The sequence below is a fragment of the Phalaenopsis equestris genome, unplaced genomic scaffold (genome assembly GCF_001263595.1).
Source record: "Phalaenopsis equestris unplaced genomic scaffold, ASM126359v1 Scaffold234130, whole genome shotgun sequence".
NCBI classification, from domain to species: domain Eukaryota; kingdom Viridiplantae; phylum Streptophyta; class Magnoliopsida; order Asparagales; family Orchidaceae; genus Phalaenopsis; species Phalaenopsis equestris.
The window spans coordinates 47807-64000 of NW_018252054.1; the positions used below are offsets into that span (position 1 = coordinate 47807).

At 34.4% G+C, this 16194-nt stretch overlaps 1 protein-coding gene across 2 annotated transcripts in view; it reads left to right on the forward strand.

The window, feature by feature from the left end:
- The window catches only part of LOC110038840 (proteasome-associated protein ECM29 homolog), a 192424-nt gene that overhangs the window by 6841 nt on the left and 169389 nt on the right, over positions 1–16194 (forward strand). For both annotated transcript variants that reach the window (XM_020743756.1, XM_020743757.1), the window contains exons 4-8: positions 4603–4736; positions 4822–4912; positions 5029–5111; positions 5209–5315; positions 8418–8570. In XM_020743756.1, the coding sequence (XP_020599415.1) occupies positions 4603–4736; positions 4822–4912; positions 5029–5111; positions 5209–5315; positions 8418–8570 (568 nt within the window). The remainder of the gene's footprint in view (positions 1–4602; positions 4737–4821; positions 4913–5028; positions 5112–5208; positions 5316–8417; positions 8571–16194) is intronic.

Genomic DNA, 16194 nt, shown 5'->3' on the forward strand with positions numbered 1-16194 from the left:
AGGAAGGAGCTAAGCGGGATCTTGTATTCGAGGAATTCCAAAAAGTTTGTTATGCGATAATGGGCGGGTAATTGATGAATTTCCAATGGGGTAGGATTTTTATTTGGCATATAATAACTCCTAATTTAATTTCATTAAAACTGGATTAAATATTTTATTTGAAATTTGAAATTCAAATTACTTAACTCTTGTTCAGGCTCGAGTCCAGCCTAAATCGAATTCAAGTTGAACATGAGTTGAGTCCGGGCCCGCATCCCGCTAAAGAAAAAAAATACATCGATTTTTGTGTTATTTGTGTGCGCGCGTAACCCTAACAATACAGGGGTCCTTCCTAGCTAAAGTTGACGTTCCGGACGCGTCGGCGTGGTCTATTTCGTCATACAGGGTCGTCCGGACAATTTTGCCGACGGTCGAGTCGATTCAAGTTAAAGTCGTGTGTGGTGCAGTGAGTGCGTGAATTGCGGCGTTCGCGAGTAATCGAGTCACAAGGGGTTCGCCTAAGGCTGTTTGTTCATATAGGAACTCATTTTCGGGCCCTCTGCATGTTGGTCCTTAGCCCTTGCAACTAAAAGTTGAGTGCTTGAAACCACTCATGCGAGTTCTTAAAAAAAAAGTCAAGAAGCGGTTTGAAGTTCTACGAGAGGTGGGCTCCATTACTAGTCCGCTAGGATGGTCAACAAGGAACTCCTAAGGCTAGATTATGGGTTCTGAGAGTAGGAGACTAAGACCTCATTAAAAATGAGGTCAACATCGTGCTGCGCCATTCTCTCGTTTCCTCAGTGACCAACTCAGCCTAGCCAAGCTCTTCGCTACTGATCCCTCCATAGGATCAGTCTGTCTCCCTGTCGAGAAGGATTGCTGAAGAAGAGGGAGGAGCGACTAGGCAGAGGAATGCGCGATGGGTTCCCTAGCGAGGAGAGCACGGGAGTAAAAGATCCGAACGAACACGGCCCATAGTGATCTTCCCGCGGGTCGCTTGTTTAACAAATATAAAACACAGTTTTGGGATAAGCTGGAGAAACGAGCGAAACAAACAACATGCCGACGTTTTCAAAACGCCGCCCGCAGTTATAAACTACCCCAAACAGACCATAAATCCAAAAAGAACAAAATTAAATATTAAATCCAACAGTCCGTTAAATCAAATTTCCCCATGTTTTGCCAGTTTTCCCCACTTTTCGTCTTTATTCCTGGGGTAAATCCGAGTCGCAGGCGCATTTACAATCGATGGCTTCAAAGCTTTTCTCCATCAAAATAGATTCGATAAATTCAAATTTGCTAAATCCTATTTAACGTAAATCCGTAATGCAGCCAAACACCGCCTAAAACTCGTGAATGCGGGGGAGCGGATCGGAATTAGATGAAAGATGGAAGTTTTAGATGTCTTTGTACATCGCGATCCCGTTTTTGCCTTCCCAGCTCAAACCGCGACTTGCATTGCGAGAGTTTAGCCATGGATGTGATAGTTTTGGGCAAAACTAGTAGGAGAGGAGAGGCTTTGAGCAAGGATTTGGGTAGGAGACAGAAAGGGGAAGATGGTTTTGTGGTTTTAATTTAATTTTATTTAAGTTAATTTATATGATAAATAATTAATAATAAATTAAAATGTTATCAAATTAATTATAATTATAGAAATTTATATGTATTTATTTAACTATTAATAATAAAAAATAAATTACTTATTAAATTTAATTAATTTAGTAAAGTCCTACAATTATTAGTTAGTTTAATAAATTAGAAATTAATTATTAACTAATGAGTGTTAAATTATTATTTTTTATCTTTAGTTAAGTTAAATTATTAATAATGATTAATTACTTAATAAATATTTAATTATTTATGAGTATATCTATTAATAATAAATTAAAATAAAATTACTTTGACTTAATAATTATATCATTAATAAGCAATGTTAAGCTATTAACTCCGAAATCTGTTTGGAAATCATATGGAAGTTTTTGAAAACATGTTTTTGAAGTATAGGATTTATGTTTTTGACAGATGCCTATTTTGAAGGCTTTTAACAACCTAAATCCTATTAAATATTTTTAAATATTGCTAAACAGTTTCTCAAGATTTATTAGGATTTACTTACTAACATACTAAACAGTTTTTATGATTTAATCACAAAAGGATTTGATAAATTCAGATTTACACAATTTACTAAATCCTATTTAAATTAAATCTTACTTGCAATCAGATAGCCCCTTAGGTGTTGAAATAGGATTTTTAAGATGCCATTGTCACTTATGGTGGTTATTTCAATCCTTTTTCTACTCATATATTTCAATTGCTTGGATTTTAAACCATTTAATTAATGTATGTTTTTTTGCAATAATATGAGTAACATCTGTTGAAGATAGTATATTAAAAAAATAGAGAAATGATTTGGACACCTGAGATAGAGGGTTGATAATGCACCTTCAAGATGAAAAATTTAAAATAACATTGAAGGATTCAGGAAGATTTACATTTATACAACTCAATTCTTATTTATTTACGCATCAAACAACTAAATGTCTGTTTGGGGCAGCTGCAACTTATCAACTTATCAGCTGCAGCTTAGCTGCCCCAGGAAGCTGCTGCGGTAAAGCTGGCCGCCTGCTTGTTTTTTACGGTTTGAAAACAACTGTCACACAGCTGTTTCTGGATAAATGACCATTCCGCCCCTGTGTAATAATGTTGTTTGCAATAGAATTGTTATAACAATATATTTGATATCCGAGAAAAAAAACAACTTCAGAACAGTAGAAAAAATTCAAGCGATACAAATTTGAGCCACACAACCACACCAACGCAGACTCATCCACAATATATTCGAGGCATACAAGAAATTCAAGCCACACAGTCACACCCACAGCCTCATTGACAAAAAAATCAGCTACATCCACACCAAATTCGAGCCAACAAATTCGAGCCACACAACCACATACCACACATCCATGCCACCGAACAACATTCACATCTGACATCACAAATCCAACAAACAAGCATTCACACTTTTTAGAAAAGCAAAGTGCTTACCAATGGGAAACAAAGGAGGGAGATGAGGAAGAGGAACCAGGCAGCGTGAGAAAAGCGAGAGAAGAGGAAGAAGGGGAACCAGGTAGCGTGAGCAACGTCGGAGAAGAGGAGGAAGAGGAGGGGAAGATTGTAGTCTCCAGGTTGGGCACGAGGTAAATTTGAATGATTCGAGTTAGGGCAAGATAATAGAGGGCACGATGGTAAAAAGTCGAGCAGGGCGCTGGGTCGCGGGGTCTGCGAGACGACCCGTATTTTGGTTAAAATGCGGATAGCCGCAGCGACACCTCCACCCCAAACAATTGAAAAATGTGGCGCGGTATTGCGCCGCTGCTCCAAACGGACCCTAAACCTTAATTTTTACATGCATGCCATTCCTTATGTATGTAAATGTGTATTTCACTTTTTAAAGTTTAAATGTGGTATTTTTATGTGATATGAAAGATTTGGATGTTATAAATCTAAAAAGTAGAATTTAGGTGTTAGGTATGTAAATTCATAATAATTGCGTGGTATGTACGTAAATGCCCGAGAATTTAAGAAGGAAAGTGGTTTGACCACGGGTGTGTAGATGTCGGCCAAAAGTATTTACACAATAGTTTTCAAACATTGCACAATAATCAGTAGATATTGATGAAGATGAAGCTAAAGCCCAAACAATTGGGATAAAGTTATTCATGATGCAAATGGTGATACTCTAACTCTATAATCCGCACATGTAAACTTGAGTATAAAAATGAAGTAAAGCACCTGTGATTATACATCAACAAGGCACTCACACGAGCAAGTTATTTAGACATGCATGAATGTTTACATATGCAAATAATCAACAAGCACTTGTATATAGGTAACAAATCTTTGATACATTGTCACTTGTACAGATACTTTTCATTGCAAACAATATTGTGATTGTGGCAATCTTTTTCACATATATTGATCCCTTATGAATTGTTTCCACTTAATTGGGTTGAGAAACACTCTTCTGGTTCCACTTATTAAGGCTGATGATGCCTTCTACTCACATCTCTTAATTATGGCAAGGTACATAAGAAACCCTCTAAAAATAAGCATGAGGAGAAGCTAAAAAAATCAAATGAACTCAAGTGGTTGAAAAAAATCTGCACAGTTGAATTATAGAGTAAAATGGTGAAATAACATTTAGCAGATTAGTTTTTGATAATGTCATTAATTTAATACTGTTTGGTTAGATTAATGCACACTATATTGTTACTCTGAAATTTTTGGAGGATTAGTTGTGAATGTATGGTGTTAAGATATGGATTAACAATAGCCAAATTGCATAGATTGAGTTGGTTTGGCTTCTAACATGGCCAATTGAGATGTCACGCCTTGCTAAAAAGCTTGCTGTAAAGCATCAAAACTTAATCTTCTTGCAATTTTTTATTTTATTTTTATCTTTTGCTTTGGGTTTGCTATTGTTTTGTATCATAAAAGTGGGAAATATTTTCTAGAATTCCATTCTATTCAACATATTTTTTTGATTTATAATTTCCTACTTTCTGATTATTGTTTTTAGTTTTGAATTCATAAAATATGGAAGATATTCTTTGATTATTTTAGGCAATTGGTGAGTGCGATTTAAGTCAGCTTGATGAAAAGATTTATGTGAAATACAAGTCTTCTGATGGTAAGGACAAACAACTTTTTGTGGAATTTTGTCTCCATACGATTTTATACCAACCGCCATCACTTGGGTATGTCATCTTTGTTGTGGACTACAATGATTAATTGCCAATAGATTGTTGACTTATCTCCTATTTATCAATCTTTTACTTGAAGCGTTGGCTGCCCGGCTGGGCTTTCTTTGGCTCAATCCGATCGCATTACAGGAAAGTTTCCATTGAAAGGAGATGTTCTGCTAAAGAGGAAGGTAGCTTTGTTAATTATGCTTGAAGTTATTGTAAACTGCTAAACAGTCGTCTTTTGTTTGTTAATTTAAGTACTTTGGCTTTGATGCTTTTCCGTGTTATTTTTTTGTTTCTGCAGCTTGGGATTTTGCATATTATCGAATCAATGCAGCTAGCACCTGGGCTGGCCTATCCTCTTTATTTAGCTGCTGCTTCTGATAGGTACTTGTTTATTGGTTGATGTTGCAACAAGGCTGTATTCATTTAATCACAAGAGAGGCATCTCATTGATATTTGTCTGTCTTATACTGTTTTAAAGTCAAGATCCTGTTGCTAAAAGAGGAGAGGATTTACTAAAGCGCAGGACCGCTGGTGTCAATTTAGATGACTCTGATTTGATAGAAAAACTATTTATCCTGTTTAATGGTGAGCAGTTTTACTTTCTATTATTATAGATTAATATTAGATTTGTTCGCCATCTATGTAGTTTTTTTTTTTAGAATATTATGTGCTATAAATTTAGTGTTAGATTTTTTATTCTGTTGAGGCGCTTGTAGGACCAAATATGTTTCTAAGTTTTTGATTACACATTTTTAACAATCAAATGGTTCATGCGCGAAGCACAACACACCATGTGGATGCCTATATATTTTTTGATTGAAAGATACTTGGTATTAGCATTACTGTTAACTTAGATATTTGTTAGTGGCTCTATATTTGTATTGGAAGGCTGCTGAGACAGTAGTACCAAGACAAACAGGCTTCAAGGGTCATATGTTTTTTATGAACAAAAAATATAAAAAATGAGCTTACCTATCTATAATGTAACTTATAATAGAAAGCACTATTGGAAATCCAAGAGGCCTAGCATTTTGAAGCCTAACATTTTAGTTTATGCGCAAAATTATGGCTTAAAATTGTGAAGCTTTTTTGCTTATTAACCTATTGTTCTGTTGATGGATGGGGATCTGGTGTGCATCGGGTGGAACGTTTCTTTGGTTGGAAATTATTTTAGTTTCATGGATTTTGATAATAAGGTGTAATGGAATACTAGAAGCATCTGAATATTTATTTATTTTTGCGAAGTTTTTCATAGAGAGAAGTTAGTGCTTAGTGGAAGTGCATGAATCAAGTAAATTAGAGAAATTACTTGGGAATGATTTTCAGTACGTAAGGGGATGCTTAGTGGTGGAGGCATGCAAGTTCAAAGTTGGTTCAAGAGAGACTATGCACAATATTTAAATTTCAGTGTATTAAGTAATAAATAGGAGATAGAATTGTTTGGTAGGAAGGCTAGGAATTTTGCTGGAGGCAAGATAGTTGGAAGTTGGGCAACAAAATAGGTGAAATAGATTATGTGCAATTTTTGAATTTTCATGGAAAAATAAATAATCAGGAGGGATGATCAAGTTTCTTTTGGATATTTGGATGTTTATTGCACTTTTCAACTAATGCTTGACATTGACTAGCTCAATTATTTGTTCTTTCAAAAGCAACCCGCCCATATCTACACCTCTTTCAATTGGCCAAAGAGTTTTTGAGTTCTTGAAAGGCTTAAAAATGGATGACATTTGAAGGAGAGTGCTTAAGGATGAGAGAGAAAGGGCTAAGAAGCATGAGCACTTTTGAATAGCCTTTGTGTTTGTGTTGGACTAGGACACGAACACGGACACGGACATGATTATGACACACTCCAACCCATGTTCGACATGCCATAAACTGTTTCCAGATTTTTTTTTTATATTATAAAATTGGGCTTTGACATGGCACCAGCACGATGGGACGTTGCAAGATATGATGACATGATAAGCCATGACAGAGATATGATGGTATACAAATGAATGCTCCTAATAAAATATTTTTTTAATTATTAATTATGTTTTTTTTATTTATAGAAAATTTCAACTATGATATTATGTTTCATTTTGTGATGTCTTTACTATAGAATGATTGAAAATTTTGTATTTCATATTAATAAATTTTTAAATATAAAACCGTGTCCACTGTATTTTGTGTCATAATTTTTGCAATTATGCTTTGTCATGTCCGTATTGTGTCGTGACTGTGTCCTTTTATTTGTATTCGTGCTTCAAGAGCAAGAGATTCTTGTTTTTCAGATTTGTAATTCCTCAATGTAATAGTTAAATGAATCTCCTTTAATCGAGCAATTCCGCTTTCGTCATGGGTGAGCATCCTCATTTATCTTGTGTTGTTTCTCTTTTGTAGTAATGAAATTATTCTTTCCATTTATTTTAAAATTCTGATTTATTTTTGTAGGCTATATCAATTTGGTATAGCTTTTTCATTTCTACCAGCATCAATTAACCAAGACGGAGAAGAGATATTTCTTAAATATCAAACTCAAATCCAATTTTTCTCTATGTAAGAGAGAATGATGATGTATTTATCAGATATTAAATGTTTTTTTCTAACAAACACCACCACCTCATTAACCTGCACATTTAGCTTCCCACTATTTCCCCATCAAACATTTCATTTAATTGGCAAAATATTTCATTTCTTAGCCTATAAACAGCTGAAAATTGGAAGAGATTTGGATGGGGACTTTAGGATGGGAGAGTGTAAGATCATGAGTGTTTCTCTAATATAATAAGTGATAATTTCCCAATATTTATTGGTGAATGAGTCCTCATAGTTTTGGGTATGGTGAACCACTGCTAATCAGCTATGGGATCTCCAAAGGAATACTGTTGGAGGACTGCAGTTCTTTTGCCAATCAGCTGATTAGCAGTGGTTCACCATTGATTTTTTTTTCTTTGGAGATCCCAGAGCTCTTCTGGGGTTTTTCCTTATCTGAGGAAACGGATTGAAAATTTTATTTCCACTATTTATGGAGTAACTAGTTATCGGATAGAATCATGTCTAAACTTGAACCATTAATAAAACATCTGCAAAAGTGGGGAGGATAGGATTACATGCATAATCCCACTTTTAAAGTCTATTGTTGTCAAATTTTCACTATCTAATCATCAATTATGTTTAAATCCTATTAAAAACCCATGTATTTAGTTCCTGGCCATTTAAAATATTATACACGCTGAAAAACACATTGAAATGAGCAGACTTCTTCTTTCATCTTGTCATATTGAATAATAGGAAGATTTTATATTTTGTTTACCGTCTCCAAAATAGTTTGGACAATGCTAATTATGATGATTTTATGACATTTTATTGTCCCCTACCCTTTATTTTTACGTTAAAATATTATTTTATCTGATTCTTGGGCAACCATGAATAATGAAATTTAGTGTATCCAAGTGCTTGTTCTTCAGCTTCTACAAATTTCTATCCAAGCAATCGGCATGGGGTGAAACATAGTCTCTTCATATATTTTGTAAATTTATTTTACAATAATTTTGCTATGATTTTCTGTAACTTCAAACTGGTTTTGCTCTGCGCCATTATTCCTGTGTCTAATTTTTCATTTTTTGGCAGCTTATTATTTCGCCAGATAATGTTAACAATTATGGTGGTATTTTAATATACTCTTTTGAAATATAAATTCAGGTACCACCAGTGTTGAAAGCTTACCTGCTGATTTCCGAGTAACCCCTGTAAACAATGCACTTCGTTTGCAACTTATGTCTGTTTTCTGTCGCTGTATTACTGCTGCCAATGCCTTCCCAGCCGCACTTCAGTGCATTTTTGGATGCATTTATGGTAAGGCACATTTACACTTTTTTTGTCAGCGATATGTAGTATTACATACAGTATGCACAAACTCTTTTATTAATTGGCAAACAATAGCTCTTGTTTTTTATTGCTTGATTTCTTTTTGTTTAGTTATGTTTTTATTTGTAAAATTTGAGAATAAATTTGACTTAACCTTTTTTTTTTCAGACTTGGATCTAAATTTTATTTTCCTAAATTTTTTACACCAACGTTGTTAATTTACAAATCTTGAACATTTTTTTTCAGACTTATATCTAAAATTTACAAACCTTGATAATTTTTTTTTCAGACTTAGATAAAAAATTAGTGGTCAGGGAAAACTTGAATTATGGATGTCTAAATTAGAGTCTAAAAGTGTTCATTTGAGTTGATCTAAAACTGAATACATGGAATGTAATTTTAGTAGTAGGAGATTTAGTGGCAGAGTTGTAACAATGTATGATCAAATCATTAAAAGGAGTGAACATTTTAGATATCTCGGGTCTATTGTTTAAAGTGATGATGATATAGATGGGGATGCTATTAATAAAATTCAAGTTGGATGGATGAAGTGGAGGAATACATCACACCTATTGTATGATAGAAAGATGCCACTTAAACTTAAAGGAAATTTTTTTAAGATTGTGGTGAGACCTACATTGCTTTATGACGCAAATTATTGGTCTGTTAAAGAGAAGCATACAATTAAGTTAAGTGTCGCTGAGATGAGAATGCTTAGGTGGATGATTGGCTTGACATGCAGAGACGAATGCAGAGACGAAATGTAGAACGCGAATCTATCCGTGAAAGGATTGGTGTAGCTTCATTGTCAAACAAAATTAGAGAGAGCCATCTTATATTGTTTGGTAACATTGAACTTCAATCATCTGATGAATGGGCTTGAAAAGTAGATATTTTATATTTGACTTCTGTTAAGAAAGGTAGAGGTAAACCTAAAAAGACTTGGACATGCTGTAAATAAATTATCTTAATTTAATAGAATTAAATCAAAATATGACACTCAATAGAACACAATGGAGAAAAAGGATTCGTGTATCCGAAACCAGTTAGTGGGATAAAGGCTTGTTGTTGTAGACTTAGATCTAAAATTTTTTGCTATTAAATGCATAATGCTCTATCTATTTGCAGGCTGTAGGGCAATGTTGTTGTACTCCGCTTTATGCATGCTATGGCAAGTATTTTTCTTTTAATTGTTCTTTTGAGGCTTGAAAAGTGATATTTAAGTTATAATGGTGGAAATGTTACCCGCCGCCCCACGCCTCTTATTTCATCATTGATTTTAATTAATAAAAGTTTTTTCATCCCTACAAATCATCTACGTTTTTTTTTAAATTATATTTATTTTTTTAAATTTCGTCAATTTTTTTGCTTCTGTAGGCTAGAGGTGTGCACTGTTTGGATAAATCCAAAAAACTGAACTGTTTTATTGATTTGTTTTAGTTTTTAAAATAACGGTTCAAATCATGGTTTTAAATTTTGTATATTTTGGTTTACGGTTTACAATTCAGGTTTTAAAAAAAAATCAAACCGATCGAAAACCATTTCTATGTCACTTGAATATATGATTGTAGAAATTGTAAACCATTAGTTTTGTTTTTGCAACTTCATTTTTTGTAAGCATATTAATTTAATCAATTGAATATGATTTGTTATAATTATGTCATTGCATTTGTATGTGTTTTCTTATTTTTAATATATCAAAAATTTAAATTTCGTTTCTGTAGAAGCGAACCGATCAAACCGAATTAAAATTCGGTTTGACTGGTTTGGTTCCATTGAAAAATTATTTTGTTCGGTTGATTGGATCCTGGATTTCAGTTTGTAAAATTTTCAAACCGATTCATCTTAATCGACCTAATGCACACCTCTACTGTAGGCTCTAATTTTTCGAGACTTTTCATTAATTTTAGTTTATTGTTACTTCATGATATTTGGATCCAGAAGATAGTTTTTTTTGTAGCTTTAGAATAAACTATAATAACTTACTTGTAGGGCTAAAATGAGTCGAGCTAACTAGATGCTTGTTTGAGTTCAAGCTTGTTTATGAAAAGCTTGTTCGAGCTTGGCTCGAGCCAAATTCAACCTTTTTGGAATATGTTCGAGCTCGAGTATGCTCGTCAAAAATCCTATTCGAGCTCAGTTCATATAGAAATTATTTAGTTTATTAATGAGCAACTTATTTAAAAAATAAACAGGCTATAATCTAGCGTTTATCAAATCATACTTTAGCTTAATATGAGCCATTGTTTGGATAAATTAGCCATGTCAAACAAGGCTTGTTGGGCTTAAAAAATAAACATTTAAGAGGCATTTTCATACATAATACACAATTCTAATGTATTTAGATATCTCACACCCAAACTTTCATATTTACACACATTAGTACTTGAAATATTATTATTATATCATAAATAGCACTATTACCTTTTTCTTAAAGTAAATATACCTTTTCATGCATAGGTTTAAAGCACCAAATTATTATGTATATAAATATGAAAGTTTAGGTGTGTAATATGTGAATACATAAGAATTCTATGCTAGATATGTAAATTTTCCAAAATTTAAATGATACCGAATTAATAAATCTTAATTAAGTTGTAATCAAGCTTCTTAACGAGGTTGTTAACAATATTTGAATGATTCTATCAGTAAACATAAATGAATCGAGGAAGCTATTTAAATTTATTTATTTAACAATCGAGTATTTATAAGTGTTCAAACTCTTTTGATTAGCTAATCAAACGATCATTAATGAGTTCTTATTGAAGAGCCATGGGCAGCTTATCTAATGCTTGGCTCATTTGTAGCTCCACTTGCTTGTAACTTTTCTTTTCTTCAGTTCTCTTTTTGTATCCATTCCATTCTAGGAAATAGGGAAAAAGGATATGATTTCTCTTTGTCGATATTGAATATTTCCCAAGCATCTTTCAGGCTATAAATTTAAGAATGATTATCTTTGTGCTTGGAAATTATTATGAGTTTTTTTTTTGTTCTTGGTATACCTTGAAAGATTACATATTGCCAGTAAGCGTACCTGAAATATCAATTGGCCTTGTGCTTATGCGTAGTATATGTTGTTCATACGCATAATGATTTTCTATCAATTATTGTTTAATTGTTGAATAGTTGGTTGCTACTTGGGGTTATAATACAAATCCCATCCTAAACGTCTCTTTTTTTGGCAAATCTCTCACTGAACTTGTGTATATTGGACTTTATTTTCTGCGGCCTCAAAGAAAGCATATGCGAGCGTTGCTGGAAGCTAGTTTATTTTAATTGATGAGCATTGGAGGCTAATTTTGATCAAGGGTTACTTGAATATTCAATCAAGAAGAGGGAGGGGTTGATAGAGAGTAGAGAGGGAGAGCAATAGGGGAAAAAAGAGTGGAATTCGGAGGTCATAAGAGGAAAAACAAGTGATATTGAGACATGAGAGGAGGCTGAATATTGTGTAATTTTTTAATTTTAGCTAGGAGAAGATGTGAGAGAGTGATACCGGAGAACCCAACCCATAATAGGAAAAGCAAATGTTATTACTAAAAAAAATAGACGGTGACAACGAAATACACTTGGATGGGAAATTACAACAAAATAAGATACAAACTCACACTAGGGCTCGATCCCAGGTTGCTGGAGGTTAGCTAGGTGGTCGGGGAGTGGTGTTAGGAGGTTGAAATGGGCTGTGGTTTGCTGGGACAGCAAAAGAAGGGGCTGGAATTGCATTGGGGGTGAAGCGGAGGGCTTGGAACAGTAGCGACAGCCAAGTGGAGGGCTGAGACAGCGAGGGGCAGCGAAGGGAAGGGTTGTGAACTGCAGGACAGCAAGAGGAGTGCTGTTCCAGGGCTATGACAATGAGGGAAGTCGCTAGAATGAATGAAATAGGTGGTGAGATTGTAGGAATAAAGATAGCAAGATTGCTGTCCTTGGCGGTTGTAGCAAGTACGGGGGGTTGGACAATAGTTGAAACAACAAGGTAAGGGAGGGAATAGGGGCGACAACCAAGGTGGAGGCCTGTAACTGCGAGGGAAATGAAGAGGGAGGGATGTAATGGCAGTGGCTGAAAAGGTTGCGGAGGAGTTAGATAATTAATAACTACCTCTTCGAAAACGACCTACAACTAGAACAACTACTTGATTCCTTGGAAGGAGATCACCACCTCGGATGAGATACACTTGGAGCACTATTTCACATTCAGATACAATCTTAGAAGGGGAAACCCTGGATGCAGGCAGCCGTCCTAACAGAAAATATTATCAAAAATATCTTCAAACTCTAATACAACACATATATAAGAAATGACTAAAAGAGAATGAAAGATAATAATAAAACATAAAAAGAAAAACAGACTGTTTTGGCTGCCCGTCTACCATCTCAAATAATGTTGAGTCACACGATACTGTAGCAATTATAGTATCTTGAGAATTCTATGCGGGAAAGATCCTCACGGGATCATGACTTCCACGACTCCGATCATGTGAATCGTGATCCTGCGGAATTGAAGGCTTCAGCATTCACGGGAGTCGATCCCTTCGATATTTCCCTTTTGCAGCTAGCTTTTATTCCTTTTTTGATTCTTTTCCTATTTATCTATTACTAGTTAATTATCTATTAGGTAAATTTTATATATTTTGTGTGGTGGTTCTTTTGTTTTTATTTTTTGTTGATTTTTTGAATTTGAGAGGATGTTTTATATTTTATGCTTTTTGGAGTGTTGTGGCCTTTTCTTTTGCAAGTGTTGTGTTTATATTTTGCTTAGGATAAGTGGTGAAACTTCCTCACTGGCCGAACATCATGGATTTAATTTTATTTGCTCTATTCAGTTGGGACATTTGCCGATCGATCTACTATTTTCAGGCAGGACAACTGCGGATCAACGTTAATTCCCGTTCGAACGCTGTCAAACTTGCATATTGTCATTCCCTTTCATTCCATAACCACCTCCCCACAAAATCCATTTTCTAAACACCTTTTAAGAGCTTTAGAACGATATTGTTTTTCTTTCCCCAAACCAAAATTTCAAATAACCAAACTGAACACCGTCGCAAAAATATTTTTTTTCCCCATATCATCCACCTTGTCCCACACCAATTTCCCCCTCCTTAAGGGTCAGTTGAGATGCGACAGTGACTGACAATTCTGTCAGGCTAAATTCTTACAAACACTGTTGTCGACTTACAAAATCTAGACCTTATGGGTGATGAACTTGTCTAAGTAAATTGTCGCAAACATATTTGATACATTTCAATTTATAATTCATTAATATGCATATATTTGGAAGCGCGAAAGTCATATTATCGATACATACACACGTGCACACACACATAGAGCTACTAAATCCAACATAAATAAAATACTCATTACTCTAATTATAATAATGTTACTTGTAATTGTATAGGTCCCTCAATTATTTTTATGTTATGTCATTGTTCCATCACCTAGTTTGAAGACTACATTAGCTATTGAGAAAGGTTGCCCCCCCAACATAACCGTTAACAATAACCTCCCTGGTACCAACGATTCCTTAAATTTTGTCACAATCTGATCCCAATGATTCCCTACGTTCTGTCGCCATCTAATCCCAGTGATTCCCAGAGTTTTGTCATAGTCTGAATACCAGGAATCGAAAAATTCCACTATTTCCTATCATCCATACTTGCAAATATTCATGCAATATCTTACTTATAACATCACTTGTGATATTTTTTAAAGCATAACATGAGTATTTCATATAACCTATGCATGGATCATATTAAATGAATATTTACAATCAATAATTTCATAAACATATTCATCACATTCTTAACATGTTAAAATCACATTTATTGTAAGGGGTAATCAATTTGCATTCATACAGTCAATGCAGATATTCATTCACAACACACATGAAATTTCTAAATGCAACAATGTTAAACATAACATCACATGAAAACCTGCAGAGAATTATTTTTCTTAAGTTAACAAATTATTAGTTCACATGAATTAACGAAGCTGCTCTACAACGAGTTTCCTCATGCTTGTCTTGAGCTCGCTGCTTAGTGTAAACAACCAGAAATTCATAAATATCTTATGGTTTCATAAAATCTTAGTTCATTTTTTGATTTAACCATATATATAATTCATTTATGAATTCTTATCTCAAAGGGGCTTCTCGGCATAGCCAACCCTTTTCCAAGGCTGTCTATTCTTGTTCCCTCTTCCCCTATTCCCTTTCCCTTTATACTTCATTTTCTTCGCTGATTTCGTGTTAAAAGTCCTTACGGAAGCCCACAAATCAATTTCTTAGTCTATGACACAAATTCATCTCCTGCTACTCTGCATCGATTTATGATAAAAATCAAAATAGAAGTGTAAGGAAAAAAAATGAATGTTTGAAATATCATAAAAGAGGGTTTCTACTCACCATTACCTTTTCTAAGCCTCGGATTGTGGCCTGCAGCTCCCAAACCTGTCACTCGCTCGTTTGTTATGGGGGGAGTGGGACACGTCATTTAACTTACACCCCCTCCCCCAAACCCCACATCTTAGCTTGGTAAAAGGTTGCCTATGAACATTGATTTCGTGAATACTTGCAATCAATAATTTCATAAAGATATTCATCACATTCTTAACATATTAAAATCACATTTATTGTAAAGGGCAATCAATTTGCATTCCTACAGCCAATGCAGATATTCGATCACAACAATGTTAAACATAACATCACATGAAAATCTGCAGGGAATTATTTTTCTTAAGTTAGCAAATTATTAGTTCACATGAATTAACAAAACAACTCTACAACAAGTTTCCTCATGCTTGTCTCGAGCTTGCTGCTTAGTGCAAACAACCTGAAATTCATAAACATCTTGATATTTCATAAAATTTTAGCTCATTTCTTGATTTAACCATATATATAATTCATTTTCGAATTCTCATCTCATACGGGCTTCTCGACATAGCCATTCCTTTTCCAAGGCTATCTATTCTTCTTACCTCTTCCCCTTTCTTTTTATCCTTCATTTTCTTCGTTGATTTCGTGTTAAAAGCCCTTATGGAAGCCCACAAATCAATTTCTTAGTCTATGACACTAATTCATCTCCTTCTACGGTGCATAAATTTATGATAAACATCAAAATAGAAGTGTAAGGAATAAAATGAATGTTTGAAATATCATAAAAGAGGGTTTCTACTCACCATTACCTCTTCGGAGCCTCGGATCGTGACCTGTGGCTTCCAAACCCGTCACTCACCCGTTTACTAGGGGGGAGGGGGATGCGTCATTAAACTTACACACACACACACCCCCAAAACAAAGCCCTACATCTTAGCTGGGAAAAGGTTGCCTATGAACAATGAATGAATTGGGGTGTTTAAGATTTAATTAAGCTTATACTTTATAATTTTATATCTTCTTATGCATTGAAAATTCATGTTTAGTGCTATATATCGAATTGATTGATTCGATGGGTAGAATTATAAAATTGATTCATTTGAATTTCGGGTATGTGAAATTTGGGGTACATTTTAAATTTATCTGGTTTCTCAATTTTGAGTGTTACACACCTGGCCTTAACCCTAACTCTAAATCATACTTTTTAGTTAAAGCTTTCACTGGGAGAAAAGAACGCAATGT